Source organism: Megalops cyprinoides, chromosome 1 (assembly GCF_013368585.1).
Source record: "Megalops cyprinoides isolate fMegCyp1 chromosome 1, fMegCyp1.pri, whole genome shotgun sequence".
NCBI classification, from domain to species: domain Eukaryota; kingdom Metazoa; phylum Chordata; class Actinopteri; order Elopiformes; family Megalopidae; genus Megalops; species Megalops cyprinoides.
In genome coordinates, this window is record NC_050583.1 from 43590458 (window position 1) to 43603548 (window position 13091).

The 13091-nt window shown below is 40.9% G+C and overlaps 1 protein-coding gene across 1 annotated transcript in view; it reads right to left on the reverse strand.

Annotated features, from left to right (window-relative positions):
- Positions 1–13091, reverse strand: part of skap1 (src kinase associated phosphoprotein 1) — a 147329-nt gene that overhangs the window by 32235 nt on the left and 102003 nt on the right. Inside the window, exons 5-9 of the mRNA XM_036539013.1 lie at positions 12899–12979; positions 10758–10841; positions 9837–9961; positions 8744–8807; positions 6842–7048 (exon numbers count right to left, since the gene is read on the reverse strand). Coding sequence (XP_036394906.1) covers positions 6842–7048; positions 8744–8807; positions 9837–9961; positions 10758–10841; positions 12899–12979 — 561 coding nt within the window. The remainder of the gene's footprint in view (positions 1–6841; positions 7049–8743; positions 8808–9836; positions 9962–10757; positions 10842–12898; positions 12980–13091) is intronic.

Sequence of the window (13091 nt, forward strand, 5' to 3'; positions counted from 1 at the left end):
ATTCATAAAGATTGCATAATATTAACTGTACTAACAGAAGAAGATGGATACTGTGATAGTTTGTTTGCCCATGATTATGCTGATATTTTAAACAAAGTTAACAATTAAGTTAAGGTCAATTGACCATTCAAGGTAAAAATGCATTTAGAAATTAACTTTAGAGACAGTACATCCAGCAATGGTAACATGTTTTCCACACAATCACATAGAGTGTTTCATAATGTTCTTGTTCACAACCTGAGCATACACACTTTAAAAAGCAAATTAGAGAGGACTTTAAAAAGTATAACAAGTCATGTGAAGTTGCGCATTAGCAAGCTTCTGCAGTTTGCAAAGGAGCAGTGCTGTGTGCTAGTGATGTGTGGGTCAGGGTTTTTCAATATCCGCACCCACCCGACCCGTTACAAGAGCCAATCTGCACCGCCCAACCCGCAAAAATATGTGTTAATCAACCACCTGAACCCGACCCGACCCGCAAACTGCCAACTTTAGCCTGTATAGCGATGGCATCCATATGATAGAGTAAGAGATAACTTTTTCTTATTTAGTGCACATTTCAAAAAGGACAGACAACAAGGTTTTGCACGAGCCACCGTAGGCTACTGCAAAGTGAGCAGTGTTGCACTATTTCATTTTTGGGCTGTTTGCCCATAATACATTGATTGCAAGGCATAGCCTATTGTACCTTAGCCTAATAGTGTCTGGGTCTAGGCTACTAAATAAACAGACAATTTGTTCCAAACAGTGTTCTTTATTGTTGAATAGCAGCAAAACAAGTAACGCTTCATTAAAGACATGAACTCTGTCTATCTCTCTCTCTCACACACACACACACAAACGATGCATCCTTCACATCTTAACGGCGAACTTTAACAAAACAGTAGCATACATGTGTAGGTGTATACTGTCTTTTTTAGCCTAGTGTTTGGCTGCACTGGCCTAGCCTGGTGCACACAAATCGAAGAGCCTATAACGCACAATGTTTCTGTAAGTTATTTATAACTTTGTCGGAACGCTGCTTTTTCACTTTTTGACCCGACCCGCCCGAACCCATGATATTTTCTAGTAAGCTTACCCGAAGCCACCCCGACCCGCAGGTTATGGGTCGACCCGCGCATCACTACTGCGTGCATACACATGGTGGCTGGAATCATGTTCTGCCTCACAGTAAGGTCAGGATTTTTGTGATGTGAAAGCAATCTTTTTTGTGGTCTGGACAGCCCCCCCCCCCAACGTAAGATGCACTCAGTCAAATGGATAGCAGCAATGTCCCATTTGAGATTTGAACCCACAGCCGCTTGGGCTCAAGTGCTCTGATTATTGTTCCACACTGTTGCTGATGCCGCTGTCAAGCCCGCGTTGCGTGTGGCTTCTGCAGGGGCCCAGTGCACCGCGTCCGGACAGAGAGACTCTGATTACGGGCGGGGCCCCCTGCGGTCTCTGAGCTGACAGTGATACCTTCACGCTCCCACTCCCACATCCATCCTCCTCCTGTCAGCCTGCCGATAAAGCCGCCACTCGGCAACCCTATACTTCCCACCACACAGCCTTCCCACTGCTTCCCGGAACAGCAGAAAAAAACAATCTGAGACACATACTCTGACCCTGCAAAATACACCCACATATGCACACGCACACGCACACGCACACACACACACCCACACCCATACCCACACATCCACAAACACACTCACAGACGCGCAAACACAGACACACACACAGTTTCCCAAACATGTGAGATAATATTTTTTTCCTTAATACATTAGCAATTGCTAATACGTGCTCCATCTCTACTTTTCCCCCTACTTCTTTCCTTGCTCTCTCTCCAGCATCCTCTCCTTTATTCTGGTTTCCTTTGTTCTCTTACCATTCGCCTGACACAAAGTTTCAAAGTCACTTTAAGATGCAGGAGGCCTTAATGGAGATTTATCGCTCTGTCATGTCTGTTTTCGCTCGGTAAGAAGAGGAAAGTGTCGGGCCCTCTGGATGGCCATTTGTGCTGGCAGCATCTCATTTAGCAAAGCACAAAATGAAAACCTCAATCATTATCTTAGAGGACAGACCACAGAGACAGCGATTCTTTATAAAACAAGTCCTATCATTTGCTTTGTAATTGCACTGTAACTTTTTCCACAGACGTAAGGTTAAGCATTGTGACAGGGATAGGTAAAATAATATTTAGCATTATTTGATTTCAGTTTATCCTGTTGTGAATGTGAAAATAACGTCCTGATACTGCACTTCACATGGTTATCATCTGAGCGAGCAGAAAACCAGTTTAAGGAATGGAAAAAAAAAAGCCAAAATGGGGCCTTTTTCAAGACAAGCAGAAATTACATGAGCACCTGTGTGAAGTGTAATATTTGTTGACCTACAATTCTTGGGAACAATATGGAATTGATCTCTGTAAAGATATAATTAACAGAATAACGTTTCTGTTCACTGTAGATGGGTACCAGTGACGCCAGTGTGTATTCTAGAGCGCGTCAGATTTCTCAAGGATAGCTGATACTGTAAGTAGCCCAAAGTTAATGGTGTGTACTGTATTGTACATACACATGTGGCATGCAGTCAGGGCAGTGCTTCGTTGAGTTTAAAGGCACCAATGCCTTCCACCCACCTTATAACAGAATTCATAGAAAAAAATGATACCCCGCTACTTTATCCTTCTATTTTCAGAATGCTATACAATATCTGAACAAACAGACCAAGTCCCATTAACACTGAAAACAGAACACTGCTACTCTGACATGGCTGCAGACTGTTTAACTACATAAAACTCCCATGTGTTTTATTAATTAATTGTCTGCTGTCTTGTAGGTTAACAGACAGTATGTTTACAAACCGTGGGAATTAATGACTGATGTGGTCTGAATGATAATTTAAAGCACATTACATTGTTGCCATTTAGCAGATGCTGTTATCCAGACCAACATACATCAGTTACAATTTTTTTTTACAATGTTATCCATTTATACAGCTGGATATTTACTGGGGCAACTGTGGGTTAACTATCTTTTCCAAGGGTACAGTAGCAGTGTCCCAGCAGGGAATCAAACTGGCAACCTTTCGGTTAAAAGTCCTGCTCCTTAACCACTACACTGCCGCCCCATATATTCTCCACTCCTGCCCCACGTATGACAACAGATGTACACATACACATATTTTACATACACTGACCAGAAATTTATACACTGCACATATTCATACTGTATGTACACACACATACATGCAGTATGTGACATGGAAGGTTAAACTCATCCCCAATCAAGAAGAGAGGAGGAGGGACTCCATGGGGGAGATTTAACCCCCTGTGTTAAGTCCCCATTACATTTGATCTGAAAACCCAGCACTTGACCAGGTGGGTACAGGTGGTACCAGGCAGATTGTGCCAGTCAGGGTGGTGCTCAGACAACATGCCGAGGGCCAAGTTTCAGAGACAGGGAGAGAGGAGAATTGTTTCAATATAGTAATTTGATTCAATTTTCCACTCAATAAAATTACCCATCAGTGAGGGTTGTTTTTGCCGTCCAGACCCCCTCATTTCCAGATTCCACTCTTAATTGAACCAGTTTATGTACTTGTCTCATGGAAATTGGAAAAATTTATCACCTGGAAAATGTTATATTTTTCCCCGGCTGTGCGTTTTTAAAACTTCATTAAAATGATGAGAGACTATGAAATTAAATTGTTAACATTTGCATAATAGAAAACAGTGTTCCACTCTGGAGTGGATGAGGTGAATTATGGATGACATTTTCTGTGTTTTTCTGCCCTAAAATGTCCATTTTTTTCTCTTATACCCACTCTATCTGCACAACCCTCAGGGCATTCCTGTGCAGTTTCAATGAAGAGATGTATTGCTTCGCAATGTCCGATACAGATGTTTTCTCTGCATGTCTCTATTTGAATGGGACTTATGCAATTAAGACACACAGAAGGGAAAACAGACAAATTAAGGAAAGACTGCTCAAATACAGAAAGATAACAGGAGCCCTGTGTGGTGAAATTATTGAAGTTGAGGATGGGCTCCTCCTATAATCAGTTGTGGTCTAACCAAACCCTGGAGGTAGCCATGGGTGGGGACTGTAGAGTATATGGAGATCCTTGATGAGGCTGGAAACCCCTGTAAATTTTGGCTCAGCACATTAATACAGAGCAGTTTGATATAATGGAGTCCATCTTAGTCAGCGGTGAAGAGGAATTCACAAAGTGACTAGGCTGGGGACTGCAATGCCCTTATAGCATAGCTTACCACAATACTTTCAAATCACACTCGCTTTACCACTAAGGTCTTCAGAAACTAGTTCTGGAGTCCAAAACAGCAGGGAGGCTGACTGAAGACCGGCTGGAGTAGGATTAACAAGGTGCTTTGTCTGAATGGCTTTCGTAAATGTGCAGCTGTTCAGATGCTTACGCTTTTGATGCACCAGCTCTTGAATTCAGGGAAATCCCTCCCTCTTTTTCGACTGACTGTACTTGCCCTTGAAATATCATCAATGTCAAGGGTGAATACGCCCCAAACCTAGGCTTCCAAAAGATCCCAGTCATCTTTCAGTGCACCTAAAGGTTTCTGAGGACAACCTCACTGGCACGGTTTTGGTCCCCACTAAGCATCACTTCATCTAATAGCTCAACACAGTCAATTAACTTGCCAGGAGAGTGCAAACAGCATCATATATCTTGCTAGAGCTACAGTACAAGGGCTTGCACTCATCAATTGAGGAACCTCGTAAACACAGTGCACTGAATCACCATATGCTCATCCATTCAACCCCACTACAGGGAGAGCTGTGGAACTACCAAAAACACAGATTTAACACTGCTGCTATTTATTGTGAATTTGCCAAAAGAATATATAGATAAATTACAATGTAGAAACACTTGAAAAGTATCCAATATAAGAGCTTCTTGGTACCTCAAATAAGGTTTCATACATGAAAAGACTGAAACTGTAATAACTAGGGCTGTCAACGTTAACGTGTTAACGCTCATTTGCGATTAATCGCGAAACTTTAACGTGTTAATGTTTTAACGCAAATTAATCATATTATCAAGTTTGACCGCAATTTGCTAATTCCAGCGCGGATATTTACCTGGCTGAATTACTGAAAGGCGTGGCAAATGCAGATGTGCTGAATGGCAAATTTTTGTGCGCTACATACCATAACAAATAAGTTACATGTGAAAGGGTTAAAACGAAATTTGCCGTTCAGCACATATGTAAACACAATAAAGATAAGGGTTGCAAAAAATAAAGTTGCAAAAATTAGTTCCATGTGTGCATAAGTCACTGCGATTTCGATAACCAACTTTAAGTTGGTGTGCCTTGATGTTCTGGTTTGACCTTTGATGTGCCTTAACCCCCTAAAGGTTGAAAACCTCTGCTCTAGACCATAGTGCAAAGTGACCAGCCATTTAGCTTGAAAAAATAAAAATATATGTAGACAAAGAAAGGGGCAATGAGCACAGTGTGAGTGAAAAATGAACTATGACATTGTTATCTCTGACATCCCCCAGTCAGCTTCTTTAAATATTAAGATATTAATATTAATAATATTATAAAGTTATTATTATGATTATAAAGCTAGATACTGCTAGTATCACTATTTACTATTTTATGTAAAGCAAGATAAATTGGAAGTGTGAAAACTGAAAACAGGATAGTAACTCTTTAATAAAGAGTGAGAAAGTGAATGTTGGTAGATCGAAAAAGTCGAGCACAATACTTCAAGTGATGTCAACAAAGCACTTTTTTAAAGTGTGAGGGAGTGAAAAAGAAAGAACGGTAAAGCAAGAGAGACATGGAGACAGGGCCAAGAACAGAGTGAGTCTGTCATGTGATATCTGTGGTCGGGGTCTTTTCCTCACCCCATGTGGCTTGGCATGGCAAAATGACAGCCTGCAAGAGTTATGCTTTTCCCTCCCTTCATTTTATTAACTGCAGTAGAGGTAACGCACTCACTCTGAGAAACAATATCTTTATGTCTTTTTATAGATAGGGTGACAGACTGAAGCTCTGCAGAGTCACCTTCTCCTGCCTCCACAAAACCGCGACAGACATCACAGGCAGACAGCCTCACCGCTGATCTCCCGTTCCAGCAGCCACACGTACCTTCCTTGTGCTCTTAACTTTGTTTGATTTGACACTGGTGACCTAGCGTGATCCTAACAGAGGGACTGTGTTTGATATTGTAAAATGAATCTCCTGACCTGTGATGCTTCTGACAGCCCTAATATGACACTCATGATTATCACAAACATCATCAGTGCTGTATTTCATCTCAGGGTCAGTGTATGATGTGCCTGTGGTGTACTCAGAGAGGAGGTCATTAGAAACGCATAGTTCATATGTGACATCCCAGATAGACAGCTGTGATAAGCCAGACAGAGATCTATTGTACAACTATTAGTGGTAGGCAGCAAGAACCCACTGCCAAAAATCATCGCCCTACAAAAATCAAGCCAAACGGAATTTAACAGTGGGCTCTTTTTTGTGGTCATCCAACAATTACCCATGGTATGTCCAAAAAAATGTGTATTACTAAACTGTCTTTTTGTTATTTCTGTTGGTTATCTTTTATCAGCAGATACAACATAGCTACATAGATGTTTTATATAGATGTACATATATCTCTACAAAAATATCACAGATTGAAAGTTAAACACTGCTTGTTGAAATAATTTTAAAGCACTGATTGGTTAAAGTTGCAGTGAATGCATGCCTTCACTTTCTGTTCAAAATCCTGCCTTCTTCTGTGGACTCTGGCTTATCAATGGACGGTATTCCATTGGAAGTGTTCGTGCAAGCAGTGTGGTTTCAGAGCTAGGATTCTTTTACCTGGGAGAACCTCATAAATGTCATCCTCCTCCTCCTCTTCCTCTGCCCTTTGAATGCCTTTCCACTCTTCCTGGCTGCTGTGGGGGGTGAGGTTTGTGGCTGCAGTGGGACGTGGGGGTGGAGGGTTGGCCAAAGAGTCAATGTCATCGTAGGTCTCCTCCTCCTCCTCTTCATCATCATCAAAGGGGATGAAGCTGGAGCTCAGGTCTGCAGGGTGCACAAGCAGATGCACAAAGACGCCAGATCCTAGTTATAATGCGTAATCCTGCTACTGACTGCTTGCGTCTTGGTGTTACCCTGGGAGTGGTAAATAAGCATCAGCTGCTACTGAAATCTGAAATGCTATTTTAGTTATAGATTTGGGAATCACATGACATACAAAGACAGAAAACAGCAAACAAATTCTTAGAGGATGTTGTGTTGTGTCAAAGTTCTCTGCAATGCCATGTAGGGAGTTACTATGGAGAGTTCTCACTGTGCATTACTGAAGCACTATGTTATAAGGCACGAGGAAAAACACCTCTTTAATGGAAAAGCACATGGACAGCCAGTGATTTACTGGTTAATAATCAGGGGAGACTTTCACTCCAGGCCCAGAGTGGAAATAAGCCTGCCACAGAGGGGTCATGCAATCTCTGCAGGTCTACAGAACAAGAGGTCAGGGAGGGAGGCCACCCTCAAAAGCTCCTACAAACATCCCTCCACAGACTAACCCTCACAGAAAGGGGACAAGTAAACAGATTCAGACACAGCAAATTTTATCTACTTTTAGTTTGTCTAATGAATGTTTGAAAATTAGCCTACCCAAAGGAAAGAGAAATTAAAAACACACAGAAGCAAGAACTTTTCAATATACAAAAATACAGAAATAAATAAACAAACCACACGGGCCAAAAAAATATAAAAACATTTCAGTGAAATGGCACGGGATCTTGAGCCAAAGGCAAAAAAAAAGAGACAGATGAGGAGGTGTCTGTTACTTCCCGCAAATCGGTGGGCTGGTTTGAGCCCATTTTTGAAGCTGTAGCTGCAGTCATCGGATCCTGCAGATGGAGCGGGGTGCTGATTGTGGGCGACTGGAGCACTGAAACACATGGTATCAGATCCCCTCTGATACACTGCCATGGAGAGCTAAATCAATACGGCCCAAGGATAACCAGAAAGTTTGCAAATCAATTTCCAGTAAATAAAGCGTTGGTGGTGGTGGGGGGGGGGGATGATGGGGGCTGCGAGGCTGGTGAGGTAGGGTGGCATGTGTGGGTTGGGCAGTTGATGATGCAGAAGATGAGGAGGTTCAGCACAAGTCTGATCGGATGACTGGGGCATAGATTTCTCATGACCAGAAAGATACTGCCCCTTTTTACTTTGTGAGGAAAAAGCCTCATTATATAAAACTATAGCTGAGGTTATGAAATAAACTGAGCAATCATGGACAAGGATGAGGTAGTATACAGTTACCCTCTGATATGGATATCCTCTTGCTTTAATACATAACTGTTTCCCATTCTGGAACTGATACAGTAACAAATTGTGAATAAATAAAAAACTCAGAGTGACAGTTCAAATCACACAGACAAGGACACATTATCACTGAAACTGACAATGTATGCTCAGTTCATATAGCTAAGGTAGGGGGAAAAAAACAGCAAGTGAGAAAAATGACAAATGATTAATAATGTAATTAATACAAATCATTATTGCTAATTCACTTGTTAATTGCTATATTAGCCGAATCTTATTGCCCTAACACCATAAGCAGAGAATTGAATTCTTTGCCATAAACAAACCTTACTATACTCGCGAAACAGCTGAGACTACCATTGCAACATTAAAGAACGGACTGATAAGATATCATTTTCTATATTTCAAAGAGTTTCTGAAGATGCTGTGGTTGTGACTTACCCTTAAGGACAAAGTTAATCTGGTCCACCCACTCCCTGGCTTCTTGTGGACTGCTAGCAGTGAACTGTTAAGGGCATCATCATCATCATCATCATCATTATCATCATCATTATTGTCATTGGGTATAGACACATTATGTAGTTTTCATGAGTATATACTAGTATTTATTTTTATTTTTCATTAATGAAATATCTTCCCTTACATAATATTTTGCAATAATAAAGCAATAATGGAGTACTCATTCATATGTCAGTTGCAGAACAGACAGGGGACAGAACAATGCAATCAGGTTTCCTTGAGTAATAAAACAATTCCCTCTATTATGGTGCCAAATAAGTAAATCTAAAATACCTCAGCATGTTAGAATAGCAACCTACATGCTCACAATGTACTGTATGTATATATGCCATATAGTATTCTCCAAATCTCGTAATATCTCACAAATTATAAACGTGACAGAGCAGAGCAACACAATAAGCAACTCATCAACACCAGCCCTTCATTCAGCCTCCCAAAAACTTCCTAGCCGAGTGAACATATTGGTGCATCATTACGGCTTCATCTGACAGAGATAAAAGAAGAGAACTAATTACAGAATAATGTTGGTCTGATGGTAGCATTAGCACTGGCCTCTGGTAGAAAGATGGTTAATGTCCCATTGCCATGATGAAACCCATTTACAATGGTTACAGAGATGAGTAATGGGCTCCCCTGCTGTGCTTCTCTACGACCAGACAAACCTCTAAAAAACCTCAGCTGAACGGCACTTCAAAAGGACCAATACTAACATTCGTCTCTCCTTGTTGATGTCAAAATTTTGTCAACTTTTAGTAATTTGTGAAACATAATCTGTGTCTGGTGCAACGCTGCATATGCTGCTTGTGATATCACACCATCAACCATGTTGACTTGCATTGTCTTCATGTAGCAGAATCAAATTGTCATATTGTATATGATTTCAATCATGACAAAAGTAATTTCCTGTCAACATTTCCACTACATGCTTCAAAGAACTTGGGGCAAAATCAGCTTTTTATCTGCTGCCATGTACAGTAATCAATTGAAATGAAGTGTTACAGAGATGTGTCCACACCTGGAAGGAGCGTCGTCCGGGAGCAGTCAGCTCAAAGCATGCGCTCTTCTTGGAGTCTTTGCGCAGATTAGTCACCATCTCTGCACTGTAGCCATTGATGTAAAATGAGCCCTTCTGCTGCTTGTCTGATGGGACAAAGTGACTAACTCATCAGCCTCATGTTTTACAAATTCTTCCATCCATCAAGCATACTAATGATTCATTTTATGGCATTGGGATCACTAGCTAGACTATCTGAAGGTGTCCCTACAAGAAAGACCAGCTCACAATGTACAGTTTTTGTTGTTACTGTGTCATGGAGGTGAAGATTCAGTTCAGTGGTAATTTCTAAGGCCATTGTTTTGTGGTTTGTACAGTAGAAACTGTCCTGTTTAGTGCGTATCTATCCCTCTCTGTGAGTTTCAACTTCTGACCACTGTTCCTTGTTCCTCACATAATTTCTCCTTGTTTGCCATATGCTGTCATGATTTTTGAAACTGTTCTCCTTAAAACATTAAGTATTTCTGGCATTTCTGTGACTGACACACCTGCAATTCGGGCACCAACTATTGTACCTCTTCAAAATCTATTAGATCTCTCGTGTTGCTTCAGAAACTTACATAATAAATTGTTGAATTTAAAATGTATTTTACAGCAGAAACATGTTGGCAATTAGTATTGACCTTAACATGAAACACATGTGTAGACTCCTTTAAACTGTGACTTAGCTATTTCAAAATATGAGTCAGTCTTCATTTGGCGTTTCCACTATTTTGTCTATACCCCTGTACAGGCGCAAGTACATCAGTAACTGTTTCAGCCAGGCAGCAGTGTTGCATAGTGGGTAACAGCACCTGCTAACCAATGATAAAAGTAAGCAGTACTGTACAGATACTACTAGCTGGTAAGGCTTATGCAAAAAAAAAATAAAAGAAGACAAACCTTTTTCGCTCCCAAAGTAGTAGAATATGGTGTTGTTGAGGATACACCAACGCTTTTGCCACTCTGAGCCAAAGAAGCTGTGATCTACACAGTACAAGAAGTATAACATTAGACTAGAGTTACATACAGTACTTTCAGTGAAATGGATTTTTTCATGTTTTGCATACATGTTATTTTTCTCAGCTTTACTACCAATATGGCCACCCCATAAGTGGGACAAGAACATTTAATTTAAGCTTTAACTTGTAATTTTAAAAGCATCATGAAAAAAGTATTAGTTATTGTCTTGATTACATTATTGTTAAGAAAACATTATTGAGCACATGAGAACTGACAAAACAACATGATGTGTACTGAAGTAGCTTAAGAAAATCATCAGAAAAAAGAAAGATGGTTTCTGTTTCATAACATGACTGAGGCAGTTCAGTGCATCCCTGCAATGATGTAGCACAGTGCAAAGAAGCACAAAAACCTTAATATAAAAAAAGATCTGGTGCCCATACCCTTGCAGAATAATGAGTTCGCACATCTGCCAGCTGGAACAACAGGAACTGCTCTGAACATAGCACTGCGTGAGACTGTTTTATAAAATGCCTTGACAGCACTTCACTGTAGGTTTGCTCCTTTAAGGGGCAGATCTGTATTGCTCACTGATGAACTGATAAACATCAAAACAATCAATGAAAACAGGTGTCTATCACTATGGTCATCATAGTCCAGAGGTTTGAGTGAGGTGCGTCTGACCACTGAACACTGTTGCTATCTGTTGATTTTAACTGTCATTTCAATAATTAAAAATGCTGCACCAAACTAGCACTGTTAAGTTGAAGAAATTAGTTCAGGAAGGCAAACATGAATAATTATTGATTAACATGTCATGTTTTCCTTAAAAGCAATAGATAATTTAAAGACATGATGTATGACAAACTATGCCTATGTGAGACACTGCATTAGGAGGACTGTTACTGCATATCCTATTGGTAAACTATTAATGTTCCATTGACAATTTGAGTAAACCACTATTATAATTCTAACTGAATCAAACTCAGATTCTCCCACTGAGCCATCAGCTGCTGCTGGGGAGGTGTTTATCTACACAAGCATAGCCCAAAGTTCTAGGGTAAGGAAGTCATACCACTCAATCTGTGATTATGTCTGGTCACCATGCATAAGTACTCTGACATTCAGAGGCAACATTCATCCTAAGTAACCATGTATTAAGGACATTCTACATTCTGAGAGGCCTTCTGTATTTGACTGAAAGTACTGAGGTGAAGACACTGTTGTCCTTAATTTATTTAACATCTCCATTTTACTTTAAGCAGGTCATACATGGCTTACATAACCTACACTTATGATCTGTATGATTTAACTCATAGGAGTGAACAGATGGTTCCATAGGTATCCACCCCTGATAAGTGGCATACTTTGCTATAAAGCAAACCACACCCTAACCGCTGCTCTTTTTCTACCCTGAGTGAAGGTAAGAGGAATGGCTGTGACTAATTCTGTGTCTGTTCTTGTTAGTCATCCGAAGTGGGTATATATACTGGTAAATGCCTTTGGAGACACTATGTGGGCTATGTAAGACCCAAATTTAAGTAGCTTGTTTCCAAAACTCCTTGCAGAAAGGCAGCAGACTGTGAGAGACAAGTGAAGAGCTGCTGACAGGATTGCAGGGATGATGGTTCCTCTGCATGGCATGCAGTCAGCAGAGGCTAGCGGATTCAAAGGTTCAGTAGCGCAGAGACGTAGAGCTGATAAAGGTCTGGCTCCAAGGGCACACACTCACACCAGGAGACAAGGCAGCAGAGCCCCAGAGGCAAGGCAGTCAGTCTCAATACGACCGCTGTCAGTGGCTACATCTGTTTCCAGTCAGTTCATCTCTCAGCACTCTGATCATATTGTGTATGCCTAACACACTCAAGGGACAGACAAGCAGTGCTGCTGGGGCAGATACAAACCTCACACATTGTCAGGGGCTCATTACATTACATTACAGGGCCTGCTTCATCGAGATGCCTGTCTATGCACTATGCCAGGTAACCATCATGCAGCAGGGAGCAGCTTTGTTCAGGACGTTTTCATAATATCTGGTTAATAATGTGACAATTCGCTTGCATAAGTAAAGGTTTTCCTACCTCGTCGCTTCTTCTCCAAGTAGCCTTGTTTCAAGATGTTACTGAGCTCCTGAGCTGCCACCACAGGGATCTCTTCAAAGTCTGTTAAGGACATCTTGTTAGAAAGGGATGGGTACTGCATTTTTAAGTAGGATTCACAAAAGCACAGATTTGAGATTCCAAATCCATTAAGTCATGAATTTAACACAAATTG